The sequence below is a fragment of the Bombus impatiens genome, unplaced genomic scaffold (assembly GCF_000188095.3).
Source record: "Bombus impatiens unplaced genomic scaffold, BIMP_2.2 scf_2136, whole genome shotgun sequence".
Classification (NCBI taxonomy): Eukaryota; Metazoa; Arthropoda; class Insecta; order Hymenoptera; family Apidae; genus Bombus; species Bombus impatiens.
In genome coordinates, this window is record NT_178555.1 from 42,394 (window position 1) to 69,590 (window position 27,197).

Below are 27,197 nucleotides of genomic sequence, written 5' to 3' on the forward strand. Positions count from 1 at the left end.
GAATATCAAATCACGGAAAACCCGATTTACTTTATGCAATATACAGATTCTCCGACGCTGAGAGGTAAAACCAGCGAGTCTAAGGAATATTTAATTCTGCGCATTTCAGCCATGAAAGCGGCTGCTAATCCTCAAACGATCTTTCGTCAGGAGCTCCATTGAAAATTCGATGCCGGCTATTTCGCATGCCCTGCGCTTCGAATAGAAAATGCTACTTCCGTAGACGTTCTTCCGTCGACGTTCTACAGGGGTTAAACATAAAAGTTGTAAAATAAAGCAATCGTCCCTCTTATTAATTGTAACATTTTGTTGAATTTCAAAAAGTTATATCGAAATCTTTGTTACGCTGTTACGACAACCGATAGTAGGTGATCGAAGATCTGTCTCAAACTAACGGAAACACATGAATTTTATTAAACGAATGGAGCAGTCGATGTAAGCAAGTAAAACGAAAGTACCTGTGATTTCCGAAAGTATTTGAACACTTGATAGAAATTTTTTATGAATATAGGCATCATACCTGTTATATGAGTTATGCATTAGCAGTTTAATATCATACAACTGTTGCATGATTATAACGTTATTTACCGAAAATATATCTACACGTGATAAAAAATTAGTATGTAGCACGAATACAAGTTTTAATGATAGTAACAATTTCGAATCTTGTTCGATTTTTACGACATCCGATAAAGACGACATGTATCAAGAATCTTTGATATTTCAACGAGGGGCAGATCAGAGACACGCGTCTTGATCTCTGAAGAAATTTAACCGACAAGCACGAGATTGTACGAAAGGGGATGTTTTTCCGTAAAAACGTTAAGAGAACTTTTCTAGAAGAAGTTTTCTAAAAGCTGGAGCGACGCTGAACCGAGAAAAAGCAATACGGTTGCGATAGCGTAGGAAATGCGAAATTATTTGTTCTTTGCCCCTTTCTCACTCGGTGAAATCGTTGCAATTGTGTTGTAGAGGGGCGTAAACGCCAGAATCGCCGGAAACAATGCTTTGCGAGACAACAATGCTTTCGCTTGCTCCCAACTATCTTTTGAAGGAAACTAATTCGACCAAGGAACAACGGAGAATAGTTAAAAAGGACAGACAGGATGATGCTACGCGATTATTGTAACGAACAGGGGTTCCCTCTTTTCAACTTACTAAGAGATTCCTCATTTAGAGAGAAGTAAAACTATTCTTCGACTCTGCAGGTCTGGATACCTGTAAATTCACGAGTAGTTCAACTTCGAAGCGCTTCTATAGGGATTATTATAATACGTTATGTATAGTAGTCTTGATATTTATCTCGTGTTTGAATTAATAATCACCTCGTTTCGAGTGGTTAAATAGCATATTCACAAAATTGGTAATAAACAGGTTTAGCATGAAATTTATCGCGTTTACCAAGTGTACTATTCTGATTACTGTCTTATCTACCATTCTGAAACATCCGGAAGAATGCCGAAGTGACAAATCCAATGTTTCACCGTTCAATCCTTTCGATCAAGCAAATAAAAAATTCCATCGCGAGCCTTTTACCTTAATTGATTTTATAAATCGTCTGCATTAAATTATCGATCTTTCCTAATCAACACTTCCGTCTAAGATTGTAATACCCATATCTAATCGCGCGATATCCAGAGATTTGAACTAATATTTTCTGGATGTTAAATTACTCAGTGTCCAATGTGACATGAAAATTCGCTACTCCGCGCGTCGATCGAGCCAATTTGAAATTCCATCATAATCCACGATTTTTTCGTCTGGTTTCGCAAAACTTGTTGAACTCTGCCCCTTGTAGTTGCCGAGTATCCGTTCGCCACGATGCGACGCGACGCGATGCGACGCGATGTTCTATCGCATATATCGAGCCTGTGTATCCGGTTTTCGGACTAATAATTTTGCGGGTAACTTCCGGCCCGTGATTGCCCAGGAAACTACTAATGCGCGCACGTCCTACATACACACATATGTGAACATAAATGTATACACAGACGATAGCGGATCGAACGTTTCCGTAGTCGGCCTCGAAGATACACGCGAGCAATCGAGATTGCTTTTCGCGAGAAATCTTTTTCCCCACCTCTCTATCTGCGTCTCTCTTGCACAGCTCGGGAAAGAACATCTGGCGACCTATCTTTTCGTGATACAGACAACGAAGGAAATTGTTCGGAAATTCGTGGAAGGAAACTAAGAAAATAATGGTCGTCGAATCGGAGGGTGAACTTGTACTTAACCCATTAAGGACCAAGTACACGAATGATACGTAAAAGTTGTGTAAACGTAACATTATTGGAAAACGTAAGTGAAGTAATTTATATATTGCTTCGTTAAACCACAGTACGTGTACCACAGTACGATAATCCAAATGATTACAATGATCTAAATAATTACAAATGTATAAAATATACTCCGAATATAATTTCAGACGACGTTAAAAAACAGAACTTGATAACCTGAATTGTGTAGGAAAAAGTTATATCGTAGAATGAACGCAACACTGATCCTTAATAGGTTGAGGTTAAATACACGTTTCTTATATCTACTCTGCTATAATGTGTTCAAGAATGCGCAGCATATCGTTCGTTTTATAAACACGGAAGATTCACTCGCAATTACAAGTACTGGATTTTTATTTCGTTCTTTTTTCCAATAATTAAATTTTAGTCTTTCTAGTTCTTGAAAAACGAAAGGTGGAACATGGAACAGTTATTTCGAGCTATTTCGACAAATTTTTCACGCGGTATCGCTCTAATCTATCCCGTATCCCGACGAATCGCCTGAATCTCGGCACACCCCGAGATTTCTCCCACCCAAAATCGCGCTGTCTCGATCTGTTCGAAATTAGTTGGCAATTTAACCAAGGGATTCTACGCGAAAATACAGCTATTCTATGGTTCGCATACATCGGTCCGAATTACACCGGACCCTTTCTCAACGCACGTCAAAGTAATCTTTTGGCCGTAAAGAACTTTGAAGTCACTACGTATCGCGACCGATTTACCAACGTTTTTAAAGAAAAATTCAAGTGGATACCGTACCACGTCAAATCAGACGCAATGCGTCGTGCGCAATGAACGTGCTGAAAACACACAAATTTCTCTGTTAGAGTACAACTTTGTTCATAATTCTCCTAAATGAAAGGTTTTATCATTTATACCGTTTTTCTTCGTTTGTCCCGACCACTTCACGGACCTCTACAAGAGTGTAAACCGCACCGTTTTCCTTCTCTAAATAAAATTTGCAGCGAATTTTCATCGAAGATTTCGTTATTAAGGAAGAAAGGGTTTTCGAGCTTTTGAAGAAGGGAGGGGGAAAGAAAATCGATGTATCCAAATTGAAAGGGCGGGATAGGCGCGAATATCGGAGGCAGCTGGAATCGTGAAAGCTTCGGGTAAATATCCCGAGTGGTTGCGAGCTGCACCTACGCTTGGTCGATACTCTAAACGGGGAAAACGGGAAGATACTCCCTTTTTATTTAAAGCCAGCGAGACAGACGCAAACAGGAAAAAAGGGAGGTGGATGGATGGGTAGAGAATGAGGTGTATAGGTGGTGGAGGTTCCGTGCGAGGAGAAAGTACATCGAGCGAATCGGGATACGAAAACACGCGTGTGAATATTCAACCTCCGGAATATTCAACGGAGAGAAAAGAAAAAAGAGGAAAGAGGATGAGGGTTGAGGAAGTCCAGCCTCCCTTTCGACCGAGACACACACAGTTTGAAATTTCCAGCCGGTCTCCATGTGGAAGGGCCAAAGGTGGTCGGTGGAAAATGGTTGCTTCCTCTTTCGTTCCAGATATACTGAAATGGGGCGGAGCAGATGATTTTGTACGAAAGGGAACGATTTTGAGAATTGCGATAAAATGTCGTGTTAAAAGTATGGGTTCTATAATTTGTTATAAATGAAAATTATTTCAATTTCACTGTTTATCACGTCACTGGTAACGAGTTAAATAGCCTATTCTCAAACCTAGATTGCTTAAAAATTGTCCATAACTGAATTTGGCGAATTACAACGCGAATAGCTCAGTTGGATTGAAATATCCTATTAACGTAAATAACCTTACTACGATGATTGAAAGTTCCATTGCTACAAAAGAAAAACGAGAAGAAGATGTCTCTCGCGCGAAGGTACAGAGAATCTTTCCCTGAAAGATTAATAAGAGTTTACCATTCGCGTAAGATAAAGGATGAGAGATAAATGGTCCGTTCTTCTAGCTCTCCTTGGGTTCTTCATAGATAAGAATGTCGCTCAGGTGGTTTAGAGTCTAGAGGGATCGTATGTGTTAGTCGTACCCGTGACAGAAGTGGGCCGTGCGCGAGCGGTTAACAAAGAGCGTCGGTGGCTCGAAGAAATGGAGGATGGCACTTGCCGGAGAACTGGAAGCCTGTTTGCATAAAACTCCCATTTACTTCGTGAATTGCAGTGCGCGCGCATTCGCGACGTGACAAATTTTCGATATGCACACTTCTATTTGGACGTCCATCTCGTGGCTAAAAGTACAGCCCCGCTTCTCTCTGAACCCTGAAAATGCGCGGCTGCTGCGCCGCTACGCCGCTACACCGTGGCCGTTCCTCTCAAAACGACCCGAAAGCATCCGGATAAAGCGTGTCGTCGCTGCTTTCGATTCCTTATTTTCTTTTTTCTTCTTTCCTTTTCTCCTTTTTATCTTTGTTATTCGATCGATGAAACGCAAAGTTCGTTGAGCGTTGATTTTTCAAGGTATTAAATGGGATAGAGCGACGGGGAATTCTTTTGGTTCTGAATGTTTCGAGCGATAAAGAAAATTGAAGCTTGTTATTTCGACAGATTTGGAAGGTCCAGTGTTAAGTATACTGGCAGAGCTCGAACTGGAAGGAGTATCGCTTCTAAAATCGAAGAATAAAAACTGGATCGAGGTTACTTCGCGCGAACTGAAGTCCTCTACATACAATGTATTCGTCTGGAAAGTCGGCGCCACATGGCTTAGAGTGCAAGCGCTTATGATGCTTGTTCACCGTCGGTAGACCATCCAGCGACCTCGATGAAACTTGTACTTGAACTCTTCGATCTTACGCTTCCCTTATAACTTCTCGCTATTTTCCCGGGCTATACTACCAAAACATACACTATAACTACGAACAAGTTACACATACAATACGTTACCAACACTATTCTACACGATAAACGTTATCGATATTCCAATTACTGGGTTATGTAATTATCGAAATGTCGAAAAAATGCCTTATTAGGTACACACTAGAAAACAATGCAGTAGTATTATACATTTGATCCTGATCTGTGGATGGGTGGCCCAAAATTTTTAGGAGGTCGATTGATTTTCATTCCTTTAAATTAGTCACAAATAAATAAACATTCCTCGACAAGCAACTGTAATATTAGTCAAACTTCTGAGAGTTTTACTTGGAGAACAAGATGGAGAGCCACGAGGAAGACAATACTGGTGAAAAAGTGGTAATTGGTAAATCGTGCGATTCGAACAAGACGAAGTGCGGGCAGCTGGGTCAGTGAGGTAAGGAGTAAAAAAAAGTGGTGGGAGGGCTTTCGAATTTAAAGCCGGGAGCACGGTCACGCTTGTTAGAGTTCCGTGAAATTAAGTCCGCTTAACGAGTACGTAGCCGGGGAAATTTAACGAGCCCGAGCCATGCAACGTCGACCCGGAGAATTTTCGCAGCCACTGCGATGGCTGCGAGCGACGCGCTCGCCGAGTCTCTCGCTACCCCTCTGTTTCCCGGTAAAAAAGTAAAAGTGAAATCGTCCTAAATAGCAGTCGGCTTGGTTGCGTTGGTCGTCAAGTTAAATCGGTCGAAACGGGACGCGAAAAGTGAGCGTGGGAGATGGAAAGCCGGCGGTTCTGCGGTGATGAAAAAGAAGAAAAAGAAAGACGACGAAAAAACAGGAGGAAAAAGTAGGAAAAAGGAAAGCGTGTCAGTCGTTGACACGTTCTTTCGCGATCACACGACTGGAACAAAGTTTAAGATAGTAAGGTTGGTAAATCTGTTTTGGAATTTTCCATCGGAGATAGAAGTTCGACACGATCCTATCTTTCTTGGCTCTGGCTCGACTTATTAATACTTTTATCGTCTCCCTGTCGCGATCAGAATTCACTGAAAGATTAAGAGAGGATTCGAGAATAAAGGAGCTGGAGATTTCTTCGAAAGTTGCCTTGCAAAAGTCCTTCGTCTTCCTTCGTCGACTTCGCTTCGGCGACGTTCCAGTTGTACGTGGGAAATTTGCCTTCGAAAACTTCGAATGCATCTGGTTTCTCCTCGAAATGAACAGAAAAATCAGTATGTGAACCTGTAACATTCGTGTCTTCCAAGGTCGTTTGTTCCTTCCGTCTAGCACGTCTTCTCGATGGGGGTACCATGTACTACGTAACGTTTCAATTAGTTCGTCCAGATCTGAATTCGAAACTTCCGGATATAAGCCGTCTTTTCACTTTCTGCTTTTTAAGAATTTACGTATATGATTAATATCGCAGGATCCGTAAAATCTTTTTCCGTCTAATAATCAAATCCACAATTATTTTCGTACTAGAACTACCAAGACAGTGAAAATTAATAATTCGTATTTTTTCATAAAAATTTTACAGTGTGCTTTTTTATAAAATAGGTATAGGTGGATAAAGACTTGCTTTTTTGCTACTTTGTATAAAAAATCACCTGTCTACTTATACAATACTTGCTTTCATTTTGATCCTTTCGACGATAATTTTATAAGTATTATAATCGTCGATACCGTTCGAAATCGTCTACCGTTAAAAGGAACAATACTTTTACTTGAAAAAGAAGAGAAAAGTCGTATCTTACATCCGGAAGCTCTCATGGTCGTCGTTACACGTGTCCCCTAATGACCTAGGAAAGCAGAAAATGACTTGAACGACGGAGAATCGTCGAAATAGAGTCGTGATGCGTGTCGCGAAATTGACGAAGGAGCACTTTTCCGGGTCGTCTGATCGGAAAATAAAACACATTCGGCTGATGACTTCGGACGATCGATAAACTATGTATGTAGGTACTCCGGTGATCCTCTCCGCTTTCCTCCAAATCCTGACGCACTAATATCGAAATTGCTTACGCGAACTTCAGGCTGAAGGCGAGGAGGATAAACCAAGATTTGAGCCGGGCTTTTTCGGGACGGTGGCTCAGGAACAAAAGGTTCAAGATGCTCGAGGAAACGATGGATGAAATCATAGCTAGGATTACTCTTGATGAAACCGTATTAACGAAGGAACATACGAAAGCGATCAGACAACTTTGGATCCGTCTATTTCGCCACTACCAATCATTCCGTATCTAAGGATCGTCCAAGGACTGCCTTTAACGTGTAAATAGAAGATGTCCAAATGAAACCTGGTGACCACGGAAGGCCTAAAAAATCATCGACCTAAGATTTTTCTACAGTGCGCTTCAAGCACGGCAACCTAATCTCGTTAAGTTCCGAGCAACCGATAAATACATAGAATTTATAGAAACACCTTGACCATCCTAATCGAGGAATCGACTTTAAAGAGATATCCAATTAATCGTAAATCGGACAGAAAACATTCGTCAACGTCGTTCAGAAGAAGTTTCTCACGAGAACGCGGCATAAAATGCTTCGATCTTTGAGCAAACAGCAAGCTCCGCGCAACAAGTAGACAAAGTCCAAGCCGGCTAAAATGAGCCAGCCTTTCGTTCAGATGTTGATTCTGCTGCTATCACTGCACCAGCTATCGGTGTTGAGTCAATCGAAGGCGCACAGCGAGCGGGAAGCAGTGCTGATCCCTGGCGACATTGTTCTGGGAGGACTGTTTCCGGTGCACGAGAAGGGCGGCGCCTCTTGCGGGCCAAGCGTCTACAATCGAGGCGTGCAACGACTCGAGGCGATGCTGTTTGCCGTGGATCAGATCAACAAAGACAAGAAGATACTTCCAGGCATCACGCTGGGCGTACACATCCTTGACACCTGTGGCAGAGACACGTACGCGCTCAACCAGAGTCTGCATTTTGTTCGAGCATCTCTGTCTAATTTGGACATCAGCGTGCTTGAGTGTGCGGACAAATCCGTGCCCAGGGTGAAGAAGACGGCCAGTGCTGGGCCGATCTTCGGCGTTATCGGAGGTTCCTATAGCTCCGTGTCGTTACAAGTGGCAAATTTGCTGAGGTTGTTTCACATTCCACAGATCTCGCCTGCTTCTACCGCTAAGGCGCTTAGCGATAAGACCAGGTAACTTTGAACTTTCTCTTTTGCAAATTCTGCTAATCGTACCAAGCAAAATTGTTTCATTCTTTCTATAAGATTTTCTTAGTCGAAAATTTAATCTTTACGTTGCATAATTAATTTTTCTTACGAACGAATTACTTTATAGTAGATACATTGTAACAATAATTTTTAGTAAAGCGTGGATCCTTTTCCATTTTCGATAAATTTACCTATTCGAGTTTGCATACTCGTAGTCAATCTGTCTAGGAATTCGAAATTTTAGAGTAATTTTACAGTTATAAAACATAAGACGCAGTATACATATGTATATCCTCCAAAAGAACACGACTCACATCTGCAAGGTTTCCTCAAGGGACTCAGGCTTATACCAAGACTATATATAATATTATATATCCATCGATATGCATATTTTATGATAATTGTTCCAGAAATAACGAAGAAAATCCACGTTTAATCTCTCCATTAGGTTCGACTATTTCGCGAGGACGGTGCCTCCGGACACATTCCAATCGATCGCATTGGTGGACGTGGTGAAAAGTGCAAATTGGTCCTATGTCTCGACCGTCTACTCCGAGGGTAGCTACGGAGAATACGGGATCGAGGTGTTCACCAGGGAAGCGACAGAACGTAACGTGTGCATCGCGGTAGCGGCGAAAGTGCCTAGCGCCGCGGACGATCGTGTATTCGACGATATCATCCAGAGACTGAGTAAAAAACCGAATGCCAGAGCTGTAATTCTGTTTACCCGCGCAGAGGACGCTAGAGGAATCCTCGAAGCGGCCAGAAGATCCAACATGACAGCATCCAGTCAACCGTTTCAGTGGCTGGCTAGCGATGGCTGGGGTCGTCAAATCAAACTCGTAGAGGGTCTCGAAGAAGAAGCTGAAGGCGCTATCACGGTGGAGCTTCAGTCGGAGAACATTCCAGGCTTCGACGAGTACATGGCCTCGTTAACTCCGGACTCGAACCGTCGAAACCCTTGGTTCAGCGAGTACTGGGAGGAAGTGTTCGGTTGCGTTCTCAAAAAGAATATCAGGCTCGTAGGAAATCAAAATAGCACCATGTGCTCGTTGAAGCTTAGACTGACCTCGGAAACCGGATATGAGCAAGAGTCGAAGGTTCAATTCGTCGTGGATGCCGTGTACGCTTTCGCGTTGGCACTGCACAACCTTCAGAGGGACGTGTGCACGAAAACCAGCGGTTTATGCGCCGCGATGGCCAACTACGACCGAGCCCTATTCTATAGAAACTACCTGCTGAACGTGTCCTTTACAGGTGAGTTTCGAATTACACACTCTCATGCGCAAGAGTTACAGCGAACCCAAACGGCCTCCAAAGGCGGAATTCGATATTTTGCACGGCCTTCTGTCACTGCCTCGGGCTTTTCAATGCGCTAGAACATATTGCTATATTTGAGAATCGTGCATGTATTATACATATATTACGCCTGCATCCCTCATCCTCTTTGGTTCAACGGTTCACCTCTGATTCCGTATTCCGGTATTCGCGTATTAAATTTTTCCCCTTGCAACAAGGCGAGCAATAAACGCGCGATTCGCGCCAGGCTTTATAACGCGAAACCGATAATATCGACGACCCCGGTGAACAATAAACGCGGCAGAACGAATATATTCACAGCGGCGTGGTTCTGCGGGCCGATATGAAATTTTTCCGACCTTGACGGTTCTTGGCAGCCTGCTTTGAGAACGATGGATAATTCGCGGATAATCGGAGCATTTTGCGCTTGATTGAGTTTTATCGGTTACTTTCCCGGGAAGATAGCGGAATTTGCTTGTGCGACAGCGAAGGTTTTATGGTTGCCAGTATTCCGTCAATCCGATCACGATCTTTGCTTTCACTATTATATGAACTGACATAAACATAACAAAAACAGTCTTGGATTTAATCCTTCGGATAACAATGACCGAATCATTTTACTCATATACATCGATGTTCATAAGTATCAGGATATCTGCTATTACCATACAAATAATTAATCTAGATTACCAAGGAAATTGTTAACCTATCGAAAATTTATTGCAACCGTTTGCAAGAGTTACAAAAGCGCGTTGGTCCGCATAGTTTTCGGAACTGAATCGCATAGTATTGTTGCGAACAGAGTGATAAAATGTATTAGCGCTCAAAGATTTAACGAAATCAGTGATCCATATATCTTACACTATATTCTTGTATCAAATCATCCTCTAACCGCACGAAGGCTTGCAAGGATCGTGGAATGGACCAGACTGAATTATTCCAGGCATTTCTCCAGAGACCAATGCATTCCTAGATCGAACACGGAAAGACCGAACGCGCCGTGCCGTCCATTCTGGCCTCGTACCTCGATTCAGATTTCCTGACATGGGTATGGGCGAAACGAATTTTTGGCGTGGCCGATGGAAACGCGAACTAGAGAACGAAGGTTGCGGTGATTTTAGCTGCTTGAAATTGATACGAGCGTCGCGATGCCTTGCTCAACGAGGCGGGTGAGGGACGTTTCAATTCCAGACAAAGTACGGATCGTGTCAAATTTTTATCCTAAGAGCACACTGTGATAGAGACAGAGGAATGAAAAAAAAATGGCGAAAACGAAAATAGAAAGGGAGTTGATAAGTTGTTCGGAGTCAACGAATATAAATGAGTACATGGTCAAATAATTAACGTTAATTATACATAGTGATACTGATAAATGTATTTGCCGATAACTGTAAACATTTACCGATGATTTATTATTTTAAAATTTAAACTTACATTCTAGAAGCAAATTCTATTAACACGCATGGATGCTCGTACGGTGAACTGCGATGATTTAAAACGCGCTTTTACAATACGTAAAACTTTATTTTATTTCACTGTTATTATTTCTCCTGTTTCCTTTCCAAAATTCATCGGTAAAAGCCAGAATATTGTATTTATTTCAGTTCTGATTAATTGCACTTTCGATTTAACGGACTGTCACTCTAAAGTCAAAAACAGGGACGAAGATTAGAACAGACGAATCACATCGTGATTTCGTAATTTTTCGCTAGTGTGCGGCCGTGACGCTTGGGTGACAGGCGTACGAGGAAAGCGGCAGACAAGTACAGAGATAGAACAGAGAGGGTTTGATAATACGGAAATGACGAGAAGAGAGAAAAAGACAGACTGGAAAAAAAGTGGAGGGAGGTAGTATCACAAGGGGATCGTGCTGTATCGATCCTAAATGTGCAGTCCAAGGCCATTGTTTTTTCCCCGTTTATCAAACCAATACGTGACGAAGGTTTATGTTAAAGATGCATCGGCCTCAAAGAACAAAGTAGGTAATGCGGGAGCTCTCGCGTCTCGACATTCCTTTTTGCGATCTCCCTCGTGTTCAACCCCGTTTTTCTGCTATAGATTTACGTTCTCCAACCTTTTTTCTATCTTTTTTATTTTCCTCTTTTTCTCTCGTACGATCGGACGCGGTGATCGTTCGCGATGAAGTACACGTGCATCACGGTGAGTTCGAACGATATCTCGAGTCAAATCTGTTGGTGGTGCGGCCGGGGCCAACGTTATCGATTCGTTCGGTGGACGTGTGCACGTCGAGGGCGATTTCTACGAAATGACCAGGAAATAATGGCCCGGTTTCGGTGACTTTGCACGTTTTAGATCGATCCGCGCGCGGCGAGCTCTCTCGCCACGGGCGACCGGATGAATCGGAGATTACAACCCGTACCACAAAATGGATCGGAAGAAATTGTATTTTTGTCTCTTGTATTTTCTCTTCTTTCTTTTTTTTCTATTTTTTCTTTCTTTTTTTTTTTAATGCGCATGTAAATGAATCTATTACATGTTTTAGAGACTCTCTAACGAGACCGTGAATGCTCGTTCATTTTTAGAGTGAACGATGGGATGCCATAGCGTGTCGATTTTACGATTCGATGCGTATCAGTCGTGACTTTGTTGTACGTGCATGGCTGATTTTTAATTGCGTGGCAGTAATTGAGTCAGGAATATAGACTGGTCACCAAGGAGAAATATTATTCCAATTGTTAGGTGGCAAAGCTGTATGCGGTTGAGTTATGGGCCGAAGAAACAAACGTGTGGTACGCGGGGCACACGCCATAGTCTGACCTAATCTGATACACGCTGATATTACAATTTGTCTCGTGCAGCTAATGAAGGAATGCATTAGGCGTTTCCGCGGCTGATCACCGTTTGCTACCTTTGCTCTACGTAATAAAATTGCGAATTGACTGCTTTGAGCGTTGAAAGCTACCGCAATCTTTAATTTCCGTACAACTTGCAGAATTAGCAAAATCTTTATCATGCTTGACGTTTCGCGTTATTTCCCTTGAATCAACTCCTTGCCTGCATCGAGGAAAGAAAAACGCGCGAGCCGCTTACAATTAGAATAAAACCAGAGGAAGATCAGATAATCTCGATTTCAAACGTTTCTCGTTAATCAAGAATGATTCTTTCGAAATTATAAGCTTCCCATAGCTTTCACGAACGAAAGTGCTTACGTGCGTACTATCTATAATCATCGTGAGTTAATATAATAAAAAAAATATCAGGCAAAAGATGCCAATCAGTTCCAACATTAATTTACATCGAATAAAAAGGTTTTCTCGCTGTTAATAAAAAACGGGAGTCGTTGGAAAGTTTTCGCATTCCTCGCTCTTTATATCGTGTTAAAAACGCAAAGGGAAATATATGTATAATTTTAGTTTCCATCGAGTTATCTGGTAGAGACGAAGGTTGGAGGCAAGCACAATCATATGTCAATTACGCGAAGCGGAAGTGCGATAATTAAAAGTCGCATTGCCGTGATCGTGTCTGCCTGGATATATTAAAACTGAAACGAACATGCAATATGCAAATGAAATCGTCGCATTGGTCGCGTAAATCCGCTGTGCAAATCTACCGAAACCATTTTTCGTGAAATTAAATGTAGCGTATGGATCGCGATATGAGAAAAAAACATAAGAAAATGTATCGGAAATTGGGATTCCTGATAAAACGTTTTGTAATGTACAGGCAACAGAGGAAAATCTCTCCTTCCTGAACGGGGCATTAATCCTGTTCTTAAAACCACCGAACATCGCGAAGAAGAAACAGCTACGTTCCGCGGAACGGCTCGACGAATAGATAAAAATTTATAAACGTAACTGTAATCTCTAATCATCGAATTAAGACAAAACGTATTAGGACAAACGTACAAAAATTTCATTTCTTGAACATCCACTTCTTTACAAGTGTCTTTATACCATAGATTTTCACAGAAAGCAGCTGATTTTGTTTTAAAAACGGCGATACACACGTGTCTTTTGACTATCTGTTTATATTTCCTTCCATTTAAATGATTTTTCAACGACTAAAAATGGTGGCAGACTGATAGTATCAGATCTAAGGATAAAAAGATGAAAAAGAATTTTAAGTAGTTTTACATTTACATCTATTTTAAATTCATATAACATAATTGGCCAGAAGCAGACTTGGTTGTGTTCCATATCTAATTATTAAGATCTACGCTGACTTCTAGGCTCGGACAGAGGCCAATTGTTTTATAGATACAGAACAGAGTTCTTGGAAAATGATTTTATCGAGAGACATTAAACTTCGCTCACACTTCGTAATTGTACTAAAAGGAGAAAGATTAAGAATTATGAATAATTCTAAATGTACGACTAGGAACTATGATTATAGGCTGCAGTAGAGCGAGAATCGGTGTTTAGATGCATCTATACACGCTCTCGAACTTAACGCCGATTTACGGGAGCATGAAATTGATTAAATTACTGTTATCGCTTTGCCCCTACATTCTCTGTATTTTACTGTTAGAAATCGTATCTTTTCTCAGCTTCCGCGTTCTGGAAATACAAAAACGAACTCACGAGTATGATGTTTCAGACACTGCTGGCAGCGAGGTAAAGTTCGACGAGCACGGGGACGGGCTGGCGCGGTACGAAATCCTCAACTTTCGGAAATCGGCAACTAACGGGACTAATGGATATCACTATCGGGCAAGTAAAAGTACTTTTGACTTTTTTCCATCGATTAATTGGAACTTGTCGAAATACGGCCTCCCTGCTCTCTTTTCTCTCATTCCCCTCCTTCTACCCTCTTTAGCATCATTCTTCGTCATCGTTCCCCAGAGCCGGAGGGCAAACTTCCCGCGAACTCCAGACTCATCGTCGGGTGAACCGCTTTCGGCAGTTTTACGCTCATTCGAACCTGGTACAATATCGAAATTGAAGTTCCTATTATTGGATTTGGCGAATTTCAACGACCGGTAGAGATAATTATCCTTCCTGAAACTTCGGGGGAGTGTGAACTGCTATAAATTGAAATAATTTCCCGATCCTAGGAAATTAGCTTCGGTTACACAATTGAATTTTATCCCCTATTCCTTGTACACTTCGTCACTTTTAAGCTCTTCTAACCTGTTTCTTCAGAGGGTTTCACGAAATTGATTTTCTTCTTTGAGAAATTGGATTTAAGGTACTTTTACTTGAATTTGTCCTTTTTCCATTCTCTCAAATTTGTTCACAAACTTTTGTAAATCGCACTTTTAAATTACTTCGCCTTGCTGACAAGTAATGTTAAATAATTGACCTTTTCCATTTCTGAATCATTTTGTGCGTTATGTTCTTTTTTAGGTTTTTATACTTTCTCTGTATAGCTTTTTAACCTTCTATAGCTAGAAACTAACAAAACCAGAGAGTCTTCCCTTCTTTTTCCTTTTATAGTATTTCGAGTATTAATTCTTCTTACAACGGCGTGATAATTCTTCTTGGAATAATTCTTCTTGGAACGGTGACAGCATCCGTCTTGGATGACGTCCTGAAAAGTATCATTTCGTCTTGGTGATCGCCAAAGTCGCTCATGACTCTTCACACCTGTCCATATACTATTTAAAGATGATAAAACGGCTAATGGGACAACTGACGACACAGAAGCAAAGAGACTTGCCTCTCTCGCTCACCATCATTACTCTATGATCTTATTTGTAGATGTGAAACCAATATCAACTACGTACGAGAACGAAAAGTCAGAACTCCAGTCCCTCGTCTGTTGTATCCAATTAACGATTGTTTCTCGATAAAAATCGTAAATCAACGTAAAACCGGGTGCACCGGTCGTGTTTCCAGCGATAAAGTAGCGGCTGGACATAAATTGCAACGTGACCTTCGCTACGTCCGCCTTCCTACCGCTGGATGCAACTTACAGGATGAAATATAACCTTTGCTCGACGGAACAGGTAACTCTAAATTGTCAAAGAACGCGAGTTTTATTGCACCAACGTTCTGGCCATTTATTAAAGAAAAAAGTGAAAGAAAAAGGAAAAAGAAGAGGAAAAAAGGAGACCGTCCGTATATCCACGGATAACGGGTGGAGTACAATCTTTCCCCCAAAAATTCCCACGCGAATTCGTATTTCAGTCCCCGTACGAATGTATATTTCATTATCAAAGTGGAGTATCTAAGTTGCGCAGCGACGCGTTTTATCCGAAACATCCATCTCGAAAAATGAAAATAACAACACGCCTCCTATCTTTCGATCGATCGCAGGTCAAATAAAAGAATTTCCTCCCCAGAGAACAAACTTTCCAATTTTATAAATGTTTCTGTCAGAACGCGCCTACGACAGACATCGAGTAGACAGAATTGAAATCGTGTATCGTTTCGAGCATTCACTCGATTGTCCATCCAATAGAGTTCACCTGAAATTTCGACGTCGATTAACGCCTATGTTTCGAACGTGTTACTACTATCGCTTTTCACTACCAATTTTCACGCGATCGACAGGATACAGATCCTACGACATCCTAAATCGCATTCATCATATCGTTCGCGACACTCGACGAGAAGATGGGTCGATCGATCGGTAACGATGGAAATATCTCTCGAATAGGTGGTAGGAAAATGGTTCAACTCATTGGATATTCGCACGGAGGAACTGGTCTGGGCACGAGGCACCAAGGATCTACCAATCTCGGCATGCTCGCTACCCTGCGAGTCAGGTATGATAAAGAAGCAACAGGGTGACACTTGTTGCTGGGTGTGCGACCAGTGCGAGGAGTACGAGTACGTCTACGACGAGTACACCTGCGTGGACTGTGGCCCGGGAAAATGGCCACACGAAGACAAGAGGGGCTGCTACGAGTTGCCCATAAACCACATCAGATGGAACAGCGCGTTTGCGATCGCGCCAGCGGTGATTTCGTGTCTTGGAATTGTGGCCACCCTTGCAGTCGCGTGTCTATTGTTCCATCATAGAGACACACCCGTAGTTAGAGCGTCAGGACGCGAGCTTACGATCATTTTGCTGGCTGGTGTGCTCGTTTGTTACCTGAACACGTTCCTGTTGCTAGCAACGCCTACTACAGTTACCTGCATTCTTCAGAGGTTCGGTGTGGGGGTGAGTTTCAGTGCAGTTTATGGAGCACTGTTGACCAAGACGAATAGGATCGCCAGAATCTTCGATTCTGCATCGAGGTCGGCCGTTCGGCCAAGGTACATTAGTCCTGCGTCCCAAGTCTGCATCGCGGCCGCGCTGATCGCACTGCAGGTAAGAGAAAAAAATGAAGCAACTGTTTGTCGTCTATTGAATATAGCTCTTTGATTAACACGTTCGTTATGGATTTTTTTCATTGCTTACAATACTGATAAATAACTTTTTCATCTGTAAATCGTGCGGAATTGCGCTAACAACGGGATACATCTCAGAAAATATTCTTCGTATAAATATAATTGAGTCTTAATATAATGAATCTTAATGCAAGAGGCATCCTCGAAGTCATTTTAAAGGGGATATTCTAGCTTAGAAAAACATCTTTTACATCTTTAGCAATCGAATCAGTATTCGATGTATTCACATTTTTGAGTATAACTCTGATCCACGTCGTATCCATTGAAGATGTTAATCTCTTTCACCGAAACCGTAATAAATAAATAACGAAACGGTTCTGAAATTGCCAATCGTGTTGTATCTGTGCTTTCATGATATCAGGTGGTTTTGACCCTGGTATGGATGATCATCGAACCACCGGGAAGAAGATTCTCCTACCCAGACCGCAAGCAGGTGATCCTCAAGTGTAATATCCAGGACATGAGCTTCCTCTTCTCCCAGTTGTACAACGCGTTGCTAATCCTAATCTCAACAGTGTACGCGGTGAAGACACGGAAAATACCGGAGAACTTCAACGAGAGCAAGTTCATCGGCTTTACTATGTACACCACCTGTATCATCTGGTTGGCATTCGTGCCGATCTACTTTGGAACCGGAAACGCACACGAGACTCAAATTACCACACTCTGCGTGGCGATTAGTTTAAGCGCCACGGTGACATTAGTTTGCTTATACTCGCCAAAGGTGTACATCATCGTCTTTCAACCGGACAAAAACATCCGCAGGAAAGTCACTATGGGCGATAAGTCTAAGAAGCAAGGGAGTAGCGCGGGAACCTCTTCTATTACCAAATGTGAGTAAATATTTGTATCGAAGAACATAAAGAAAAGGTACCAGAGTCGGGTGAGACTTGCGCATATCTTATTTGAAATAACCGTGTAAATGATACGGTTATTACAGTTTATACGGTTCCAGACATATTTCGTCACGTAAACAGAAATGTTCAGCTATGTGAAAAAAGTGATGCTATGATTTGTACGTACATCGATTAACGATGAGAAACGTCTAAGCTTCACACTCTCGTTACTATTCGTAATAAACAAATCGTCTAGCAAAAATTGAGGCAAAAAATCATGCATATGCATAACAATTACTTCCTTTTTTTTAAATTTGTTAGTGATATGACGTTGAGTTGAAAATAACTCAGAGAGTGTAGTTGCGTAAATTTCTAATACAGACTAGAACCCTTTCCAAACATATAGAATTCTAATATTTATGTAGAATTGCGCTGCTTTCGTATCGTCCTGTACTTTGATCAGGAAGAAGCGAGAATTTTGAAACGTAGAAAATACAATGCGTATCGAGTCTACATTGTCAGCAAATCAACCTTGATAATATCCTTTCATCCGTTATCCCGACATCTCACGAAACGAGACATATCCTTTCAGCCAACAATCTATTAAAGCTAGATCCCATTGTGGAGAAAGATTAAGATTTACATTTGGAATCCAATAAAACCTTGGCACGCTAAACGGTCCCATAAGACGTAGAGACGTAACCGATCGATTACACCGCGCGAATATAGTATTCGCGGTGCTCCATTTTAAAAGAAGTCGGCTTTAGCCTCGGTTCAAATCTGCCTGCGATGATAAAGGTGGCTAATAATGCCCGAATCCGCTGACTCGATTCGCTCGCAAATTACGAAGCCTCAAACACGGTAGTGAACTCGGCTCACTGCCAACACCTTGCACCACCCACGGCTCCGCTCTCTTGACCGTACGTCGCACATATTTTCTTTGTACTCCGCACTTTATCACGACACGGAGTCGATCAATTTGTTGGATCTTCAGATGTCTGCCATGGCACAACCTTTCTATCGAGGAAACGTTGTTTTGTCCCGGAGCATTATAGTTATTCTAAGCCTGAAACAGCTACGACGCCTAACCCTTTCATCAATGATTAAAATGACGAGGTGCTGCAATAACCGTGACGCAAAATTTCAGAAAACCTTGTCGTATACATGTACAATGTACATGCATATATTCCCTGTGTGGAGTAAGTAGATTGGTAATTAATTAGAAAAGGACAGGTCTCGTAGATTTCATTAATCTTGATATGTGTATATTGTCAATATTCTGAGTAATTACTCTTGTACTCGTACATAAGTAACCGCCGCGCCGTTTGATTTTAATTTCCAAGATGTGCATAAAAATATTTCTAACAAAATGTACTGTATTTTTTAAAAATGGGATAAGGAACCTTTGGATAAGGAATTCGTATTTCACGGTTAGGTCTCCTAAAACAAATCTCGATATTTTCTACCGCGATCGAATCTTTTTAGATAACGCGAGGCGACCGACGAACACGACAAATGTGTAACTCGATCTTTTATCGGATCTTACTAAGGAGAATAACGTCTGACGTCGTTGAGGAATCGCCAGGGATTCTCGAGATGTAAATTTCGTTTCGACGACTCTCGATCGAGAGAAAGATCGACGCGTAATTCCAATTTTCTGCATTATGTTTCATCCGTCATCGTCGAGGTACTCGAGTTCCTCTGGTAGAAGAAGATGGGAAACTGGTGTGCAGAAAGAATCGCAAACAGTCGGTGCTTGACGCTAATTTCCTTCCTCGCGTCAGCATCGCGTTTACATATTGGAATATCAGCTTGGGAAATTTTACGGCCGATTCGGTTCGCCCGAAGGGGAAGACAAAATAGGCAGAAAGAAGTCAGAGAGCTGAAGGAACTCTCGCGCAAGTATTTAATACGAAATTACGTACGTCATCTTGCCTAAGTGACCATAATATTTCCCGGCTATGATACTTAACGTGAATCCGATTGCCAGTGGTGGATCGACTCTCGTTCAATTTCCGTATGGAAATCGATTCTCCCATTACCACTGTCTATTGTAATTACGGACTAGTTACACAGCCGGGCGGCACGGTACGGCGTGTAATCACTGGGGATTATGGCCGGGGAAACGATAATGGCCGGAATTGTTCATGCTACGCTAAATTATTAAGTTAATTCTTGGATCTAGCGCAGTCACTTACATTTATCTTTGCCTCTCGGAATATTTTCAAACTTGCCACCTAAGGTAGCAAGAGATAAAACAAGGTTGAAAGGGAGAGAATTTTAGCCGTTCAGTACCTCTTCCGTTAGTTAGAGGGTCTCGTCGGTAGTGCGGAGATGTGAAGTTTCATGGAATTCAGGTGAGGTAATCATCCATCGAGTCCACTGATCTTTGGGAAAGTTTAATTAGAATCTTGCTTAGCAGTGTAACTACCAAACCCGTAAAATTGGTAATGGGTTTCGAATTACTAAAAACTTGTATGTACAATTTGAAAATATTTATTTTTAAAAAGATGTTTTCAAAGCTTCCTTACAATTAGCCTTTTACATAACGGCTTGCGGCTGCGTCTGTCTAAGCTTAATCTTCGCCATCAGTCTCCTAGTTAATCGTATGATCGGGAAAAGTCATTTCGTCGCGACATGGTACACATAGTACTTCTGTGGTTGCAATTTACGTAGAATTTCGTGAGAATCGTTAGGTGGTGATTTGTAACTGGCATTGATTGTTCTAGCCCTTTTGCTCTTCCTATATTTTACCGAATATTACGGGATAACAAAATTTCAAAAGATTTAAGCGATGAGCGTTTCGCAGTCCGCGTTGAAAATTCGCCGGGAAATTTCGTTAGATCGTATTTAATAATTTCATAAGCGTACGCATGCATTTCCACATAAGTGTTAGGATACCAACTAATCTCTTAAAGAATACGATAATTGATCTAAATTATTTTAATTGGTTTAGATTAATTGGTTAGAATTTTGTATTTGTATAAATGAATTAACGTAATCCTTAAACTGTGGGTGTTCCATGCCCGGGCTATACATGTATATACATATATTTCGACCGGATTGTATTTCTCGCAAGATAGTAGGTAAAAAATATTTTCCCCCGCCTAAAAAGAAGTTATTGGGTAGGGAAACCTATGTTTACAAGGACAGATATCTGCGTCAGTTTATCATCGAACAACGGTGATGTGGAACCTACAGAGGATACAGAATATCCCCGTATACATTTTGTGTAGGTAAATCACAGGCTTCTGTCCTGTTTTAGCTGCGGACAATAGTTTTGTTGATAAATTTATATTGTGATTAAATTTACGTATAAATTATTACAATTATTATTTATGTTTTTGCATCAGTTTTTATAATAAAGTGTTTCTATTTGAAGACTAAATATTTTTCATTTAACCCAGATACCTTTAAAAATTAGGGGTATTCAGGCCGTAAAGTTAACTGTTTAATTTTAAGCAACAGGTGCAACGTATTTTTTGTTTATCAAAGTATGATCCTTAAACTGTAATTTTCCGGTTTCTTTTACTTTATAAAATTTTGTACTTCGTTGTATTTCGCATGTTTTACTTTGTATTCTTTACGATATGACTTATCTAATTAAATTATTTGATAAATGTTTTATAATAACCTTAATTTAGAAAGTTTCAGGATGTCATATCAATATTTTTGAACTCTTTTAACAAGTATTAGCTACTGAAAGATCCATCGAAAAGATCTACGTCTACAATTTGAGGATATCGTAAAAACGTTTAGAGTCTAAGGGTTAAATTATGATACCTTTAAACCATACATGCGATATACGAAAATTTCTACATCGCCTCAAGTTCCAAATCCCATTATAATTCTTAAAAGTTCTAATTTAAGGATTTATCAGATTTGCTTTCCTTCTTTGCAAGTGCCCTAATATGATAACGTAGAAAGGAATATCCATCCATGGTGCTAGCACTATATGGATTAGCACGTCGAATGCGTTAATTTAGAAATATTCTGGCGACTTTATTGAACATTCTGACGTTACTAAAGCGAGATTCCTGATTTTGTAGCCAAAGAAGACAGAAAACTAGTCCTTGATGGTCTCTGGCTGGTTCTCGTACAACCTAAAATCAAGGCTGCTTCTTGCCAGATCGATCAGTCGGAATGTATTATTAACTGCGTATTAATTATCCGTTCGTTACCGGAGGAGCCGAAACACGCAGTTAATATTGCATAAAGAGAAATACGCTATTACTGCAATCGAACCTCTTAGCGCTAATTACGATCGACATTTTTCGCTCTCCAAGCAGAGCTGAACTCGTCCTTGTTCGCACCATCGACTAGTATCAACGCCAGGGAATAACAACGTTTCTCTCTTCTCTCTTTTTTTTATCTCTCTCTCTCTCTCTCTTGTGTTTTTTTGCTTCTGCCTTTTAACTCTTTTCCGTCACAATCTTTCTTAACCTTTTTTTAACCGCGAACAATCGATACGTCACGCTACTCTTGTTTCACGTGTCTGAACCGATACGACCGTAATTTTAGACATTTTTCCTCTTTGTCCTGGACCATTTTAGCACCTCCTTCGACATCGCACCAATCTTTAATAGCTTTTCCTCCTTTTCTCGTTTTTTTCCTCTCGACCTTTTTACTCTTTTCCCATGGAAGGTTTTTGCTCAATAGTTAAATCGCTTGTTTATTCTTTTTCTATTTTTCTTTTTTTTAATATCAAACAGGAGGCTGAGTGAAAATATGGAAAAATACAAGAGCATTTTTTTTAAAAACGAGATGGATACAAGACATGATACGTAACATCCGTATTTGGGCTTTAAATATACCTTAGCCTAAATGATTTTTCTCATATTAACTCATCAAGATACACGCAGAGATTTGACGCGTTCAACGAATCAAAATTTTTATTAGTATTTCCGATATCCACTGTGTGATCCTCATAGAGTGTTCCTTCCCAAACACTACATTTAACAGTACATTTCAATGGATTTGGTAATTCTAGTGTTAACGAGTTAAAAAGGAGATACCTATAACGTATCATTTGTACCAGTTTTCCTTTGAATTTCACAATTTTAATTATTCGCAAAGAAGTTATTTCTTTGAAGCAACATAGATATAAATTAGTCACGAGAAAAAGTAAAGAAGGTTTCCAGATAGTCACTGCCCAAATATCAATTCCAATTAAAACAGTTTAAGTCGAATGATCGTAGGAGGTTTGGTGGCGGGCACAATGGCCGGCACTGACGTTTGTTCTTTCCAACTCCGAGTTAAGTTTCAAACTAATAGTGGAAATTTTCATTTCCGAGCGCTGTTCCAGGAAGTTTAAACTGCTTCCCTGAAAGCCAGCCCACACGACCCAGACTTTCATTGCGCCTATTGCAAAATATCTGAACTTTCCCTAATTATACAACACTACGTCGTTGTTCTTCGCGAAATTAGCGCAATTTTCACAAACAACTCGTCAATTCCAACTTACCTCGTCGTTTTCTCTTTCCTTTCTTTTTTCTCCCCTTTTTTGCTTTTTCATGCAACGACGTGAACGCTTTATTCGTGTTAATCGCGTGCAATTGCGAGTAGTACTCGACGAATCAAACGCAGGATTTATGAAAAATGGGAAGTTCGTTTAAAATGAATTAACTACTTAAATGGCGTTTTCCATCTTTAAAACGAATGGTAGAGGAGCGAGACGTTAATGGGGCTTTAACGGTCAATAAATTTTACACCAGCTGTCGTAACATCCTCCTGTGAAAATGATATTCAACTTAATAACCCTGACCGATCGTAAATGGCATTCCATCCTCCCATTAAAACCTTCCTTGTCCCCTTTCAGAAGCCCCATCAACCAAATTGCCAAGTACCTCGTGTACAATCACTCGAAGTGACGTACATTGGTACATACTGTTGCAAATTAAATTTTCGAGAAGCGAAACTAATTGATATAGTGACACCTAAAGTTATACGACACCTAATTTTACAAAATTTCATGCGATCTATACGACATTTAACATTGGTGGTACAATCGTTTCATACATGTTATTTTACATTGTTTTATAAAACTATGCAATATAATCTGGAAAAAGTTTCATACGTCGAGATGCCAAATTGAATAAATTGCGTTAAAAGCTTTAGCTTTTTGGTATTACTAACATTATTTGTAATATTTTTAATATTAAATTTCGTCCATTTTGTATAAAAAAAAAATACATACACAAGGCAAATATAGAGCTATATTTATATTTAAAGAAATATGTATAGAGTTTTTTCAGAAAACTTCTTAATTATACAAAGAGCTTCTGATATATTATGAATTACAATCGTAGTACGATCTATACATTTCAGACACGGGATGTGAACTAACCAGCGAGAGCATGCCTCTCCAGAGTGCACTGACGGCCGCGGTACAGACGTCTGTAGGCGTGACGGAGATCTCCCTAGCGTCGAACACATCGAGCAAAACTAATAACGAGCAAGTAGCGCAGCTGTAGAGAAGCGGGCTGTAATTCAGATTTGAGGAAACGCGGCATTCTGGCGGCCGGCCAACCGATAAGACCTCCGAGTCCGCTGAAGGAGGACCACGACACGTGTGAATAGTGCGAATTCGTGCTAATAAGAAAAGTATGTATTTCGAATACGGTGAAAAAGTTGCACGGCAAAAAAGCAGTCGTGCAAAGCGGACGAAAATAATGTGCGTGCGTGTGCGTATGTGTGTGTGTGTGTGGGTGTGGGTGTGTGTGAGATAAGGGAGTGACGGGAAAAGTCACTAGAGCCGGCTTAACGAAGGCACTTCCGATTCTTCCTTCTGTGCGCACTGCTGGTTCCTACGATACGCCTTCGATCCTCCACGGCCATGAGCAAGCTCGACTTCCTTCCACGTAGATCCATCGTACGATTAAAAATTAGGGATCTTGGATCCCAAGAGTGGAGATAACGCGAAGAGAAGAGAGAAAGACATGAAAGAAAAACGCCGTGACTACGTCGTATGTACATACGCTTAGATTACTCTGTTTATTACTCGTGCACGAAGTGTACGATATTACAAGATATGCTAACATCGCGATATATATGGAGAACTGTTTATAAGCGTTATTACGAAAACCTGCGTTGCATATTATTCGACACAAATATCGGTACTGTCGCTGTCGTCTTCGTTCGTTCGTTATATCGAGATCATTCGTATCGCGATCGCTGTTGTCGTTATTGTTACTGTTAAAACGGTTATCTTTGTGAATAATATATATGAACGATATACGTACACAGGCACGTATACGGATATTTATATTATATGCCAATATAGGTATAGTACACACGCGATCTGGCTGGCATGAGTTTGAAAGTCTAAATATGATTAGTCTCGGCAACGAGATCGAACGAATCGGAAGTCAGCATCGTTGACGACAGCTAGAGGAGAATTCGCAGAAAGAATTCGAATAGCGGAGAATATCCCAACAATTATCATCCACAGGCGAATGAATTTTACAATGTTTGTATCTGTTATTGGCTTAACGAGCTGACTAATTGGTACAATTAAAGCGGCGCGTTCGGCCGCGTATCGACGATTAAATTCGATTACGATTAATAATGATGCGATCGAATAGAGTTTTCTCTCTGGTATTTAGCCGAGTATTTAACCGAGACTACGCTAAATGTTAAATCGTTGGAGTACCTGCATGCGCACACTCGTGCGTATGGGTAACTCGTGCCAGGAATTACTCTGTCGGAAAGGGTTTGCTCACGCATATGTAATTAGCTTGTTGGAGTAATCGACGTTCATTGTCCACGTTCTTCCCACATAGATCGTTGACGAAGTAAAGAAGAAAATATTTACATTCCGTGAGATGTATATATATATATATATGTATGTATATATGTATATATATATATTATATATATACTATTACATAAAGTACTCGCGTACATACAGTCACATACATATACAAATAAACACACAAATACAGTTCTATCGTTGCACGAGATATTATGTGTTTGTTTTCGGCACACGATTACGTAAGTTGTTCATTTTCCTCGCAACTAGCTGCAATTAATTCGGGAGGATCGTTCGTTATAGTTGGAAACGAAACCAAATTTCCACTAAAAGAATATCTTTCGTTTTCGAATTACTTCCCGCATTTTTTGTATGGATTTGAGTTCCTAAAGGACATGAAATTGTTTCGATTACGAGCTAGATCGTTCCCTTAAGATTGTTATTATTTTTTAGCGAGTAATTGATATCTTTAACGAGTTGAACGTTTCAAATGTTTATTTCTGTTGTTTATTATAATCGTAAAGCGTTCGGATCGCAAATATGGAATTACCAGCAGTCAATAAAAAGAGGCGTAAAAGAAGTGCAATTCCATAGTCTGCCGTACGACACTTTAGAACAATAACTGGAGTACAGAGAGAACAAGGGTGACAAAGGGAAAGAGGATATGAAAGAGAAGAAGAAAGGGACAGGAAAATGACGATGACAGGGAAAGATGAATGGCGGAAAATTTTGAAACTAGGCCGACTACGCGATGCGTGGATTCAATATACATTTCCTCCATGAATAGTAGACAATAAATAAATCGCTATAAGGCGAACTTCAACCTGGTTCGATCAATATCAGGATTTACACTCGACCTGTTCGATTAACAACACCACGATTTCGTTCTCTGAGGCGACTAGTGGCATTTAGTTTTTTGCTGGAGGCATGTAACGCAGGAAACATAAAAGACGACTATTGAATCGTATGAGAAATCTCGAAGACTATAATTCCAAAATTCATTTAACGATCTGCAAAGATCGAACTATTGATAAGAAAAATCGAGATATAGAGAAAGTTAGATTGTTACACTTGTAATTATAATCTTCGACGATTATACGCACGAATGAAAGCACGATTGTTACGAACGAACAAAATTTTGTCGTTATTAAAAAGGAGAATGTAAGGAAAGATTGACACGATGGGGAATTATAGTTCGAATGAATACGATGCATCATACAAAAAAGATAACTTTGTATCTTTTATTATAACACCGATCATTGAAATAGATTTTCCCCGTCAAAAGGAATTCTGGCATTTTATTATTCGCTCTACTTGAACATATCTCCTCCCTCTCCCCAATTACTAATAAAACAAAAATTAATTAAAATTTAATTGCGAGTCCGTGTTAATGTAAGAAAATATTCATCACTTGATAGAAGCCCAATTAAACGTATCATCAATCTCAATTCCAATCCCTGCGTTAAAATTGACAAACCCGTGTATTAAACTCATAATCAGCAACAAAATATATATTATGTATGTCGGGTGTACATTAGAATTAGGGTTAGGGGCGTAAAGCGAATCTTCGTTTGGATTACACGTCGTCGTTATGCAATAGAGAAGACATTGGCTAGTGCAAATACGATTACCATAGAACCGGACAAGTAACCGTGGTAATTAGATACTCGAGAGACTAATGACAATGATCCTAGGTTCAATAACGAATCCGCGGACAACGGGACGGTAGTCGTACGCACTCGCAAACTCTAAGTCGGATTCTGTGTTAATATTCGCTGACCGTAAGGAGT

General features: G+C 40.5%; 1 protein-coding gene across 11 annotated transcripts in view; it reads left to right on the plus strand.

The window, feature by feature from the left end:
• The window catches only part of LOC100749307 (metabotropic glutamate receptor), a 33,670-nt gene extending 6,975 nt beyond the window's left edge, over positions 1-26,695 (plus strand). For 5 of the 11 annotated variants that reach the window (XM_033324275.1, XM_033324276.1, XM_012393019.3 and 2 more), the window contains 7 exons: positions 6,860-7,007; positions 7,090-8,209; positions 8,673-9,481; positions 14,081-14,193; positions 16,085-16,741; positions 17,183-17,654; positions 23,985-26,695. In XM_033324275.1, coding sequence (XP_033180166.1) covers positions 7,662-8,209; positions 8,673-9,481; positions 14,081-14,193; positions 16,085-16,741; positions 17,183-17,654; positions 23,985-24,130 — 2,745 coding nt within the window. In that variant the 5' untranslated portion in view covers positions 6,860-7,007; positions 7,090-7,661 and the 3' untranslated portion in view covers positions 24,131-26,695. Of the gene's footprint in view, positions 1-5,517; positions 5,986-6,842; positions 7,012-7,089; positions 8,210-8,672; positions 9,482-14,080; positions 14,194-16,084; positions 16,742-17,182; positions 17,655-23,984 lie in introns of those variants that run through there. The other 6 variants (XM_033324278.1, XM_012393022.3, XM_024371834.2 and 3 more) reach the window with 5 other exon arrangements.
• The last annotated feature ends 502 nt before the right edge of the window (positions 26,696-27,197 follow it).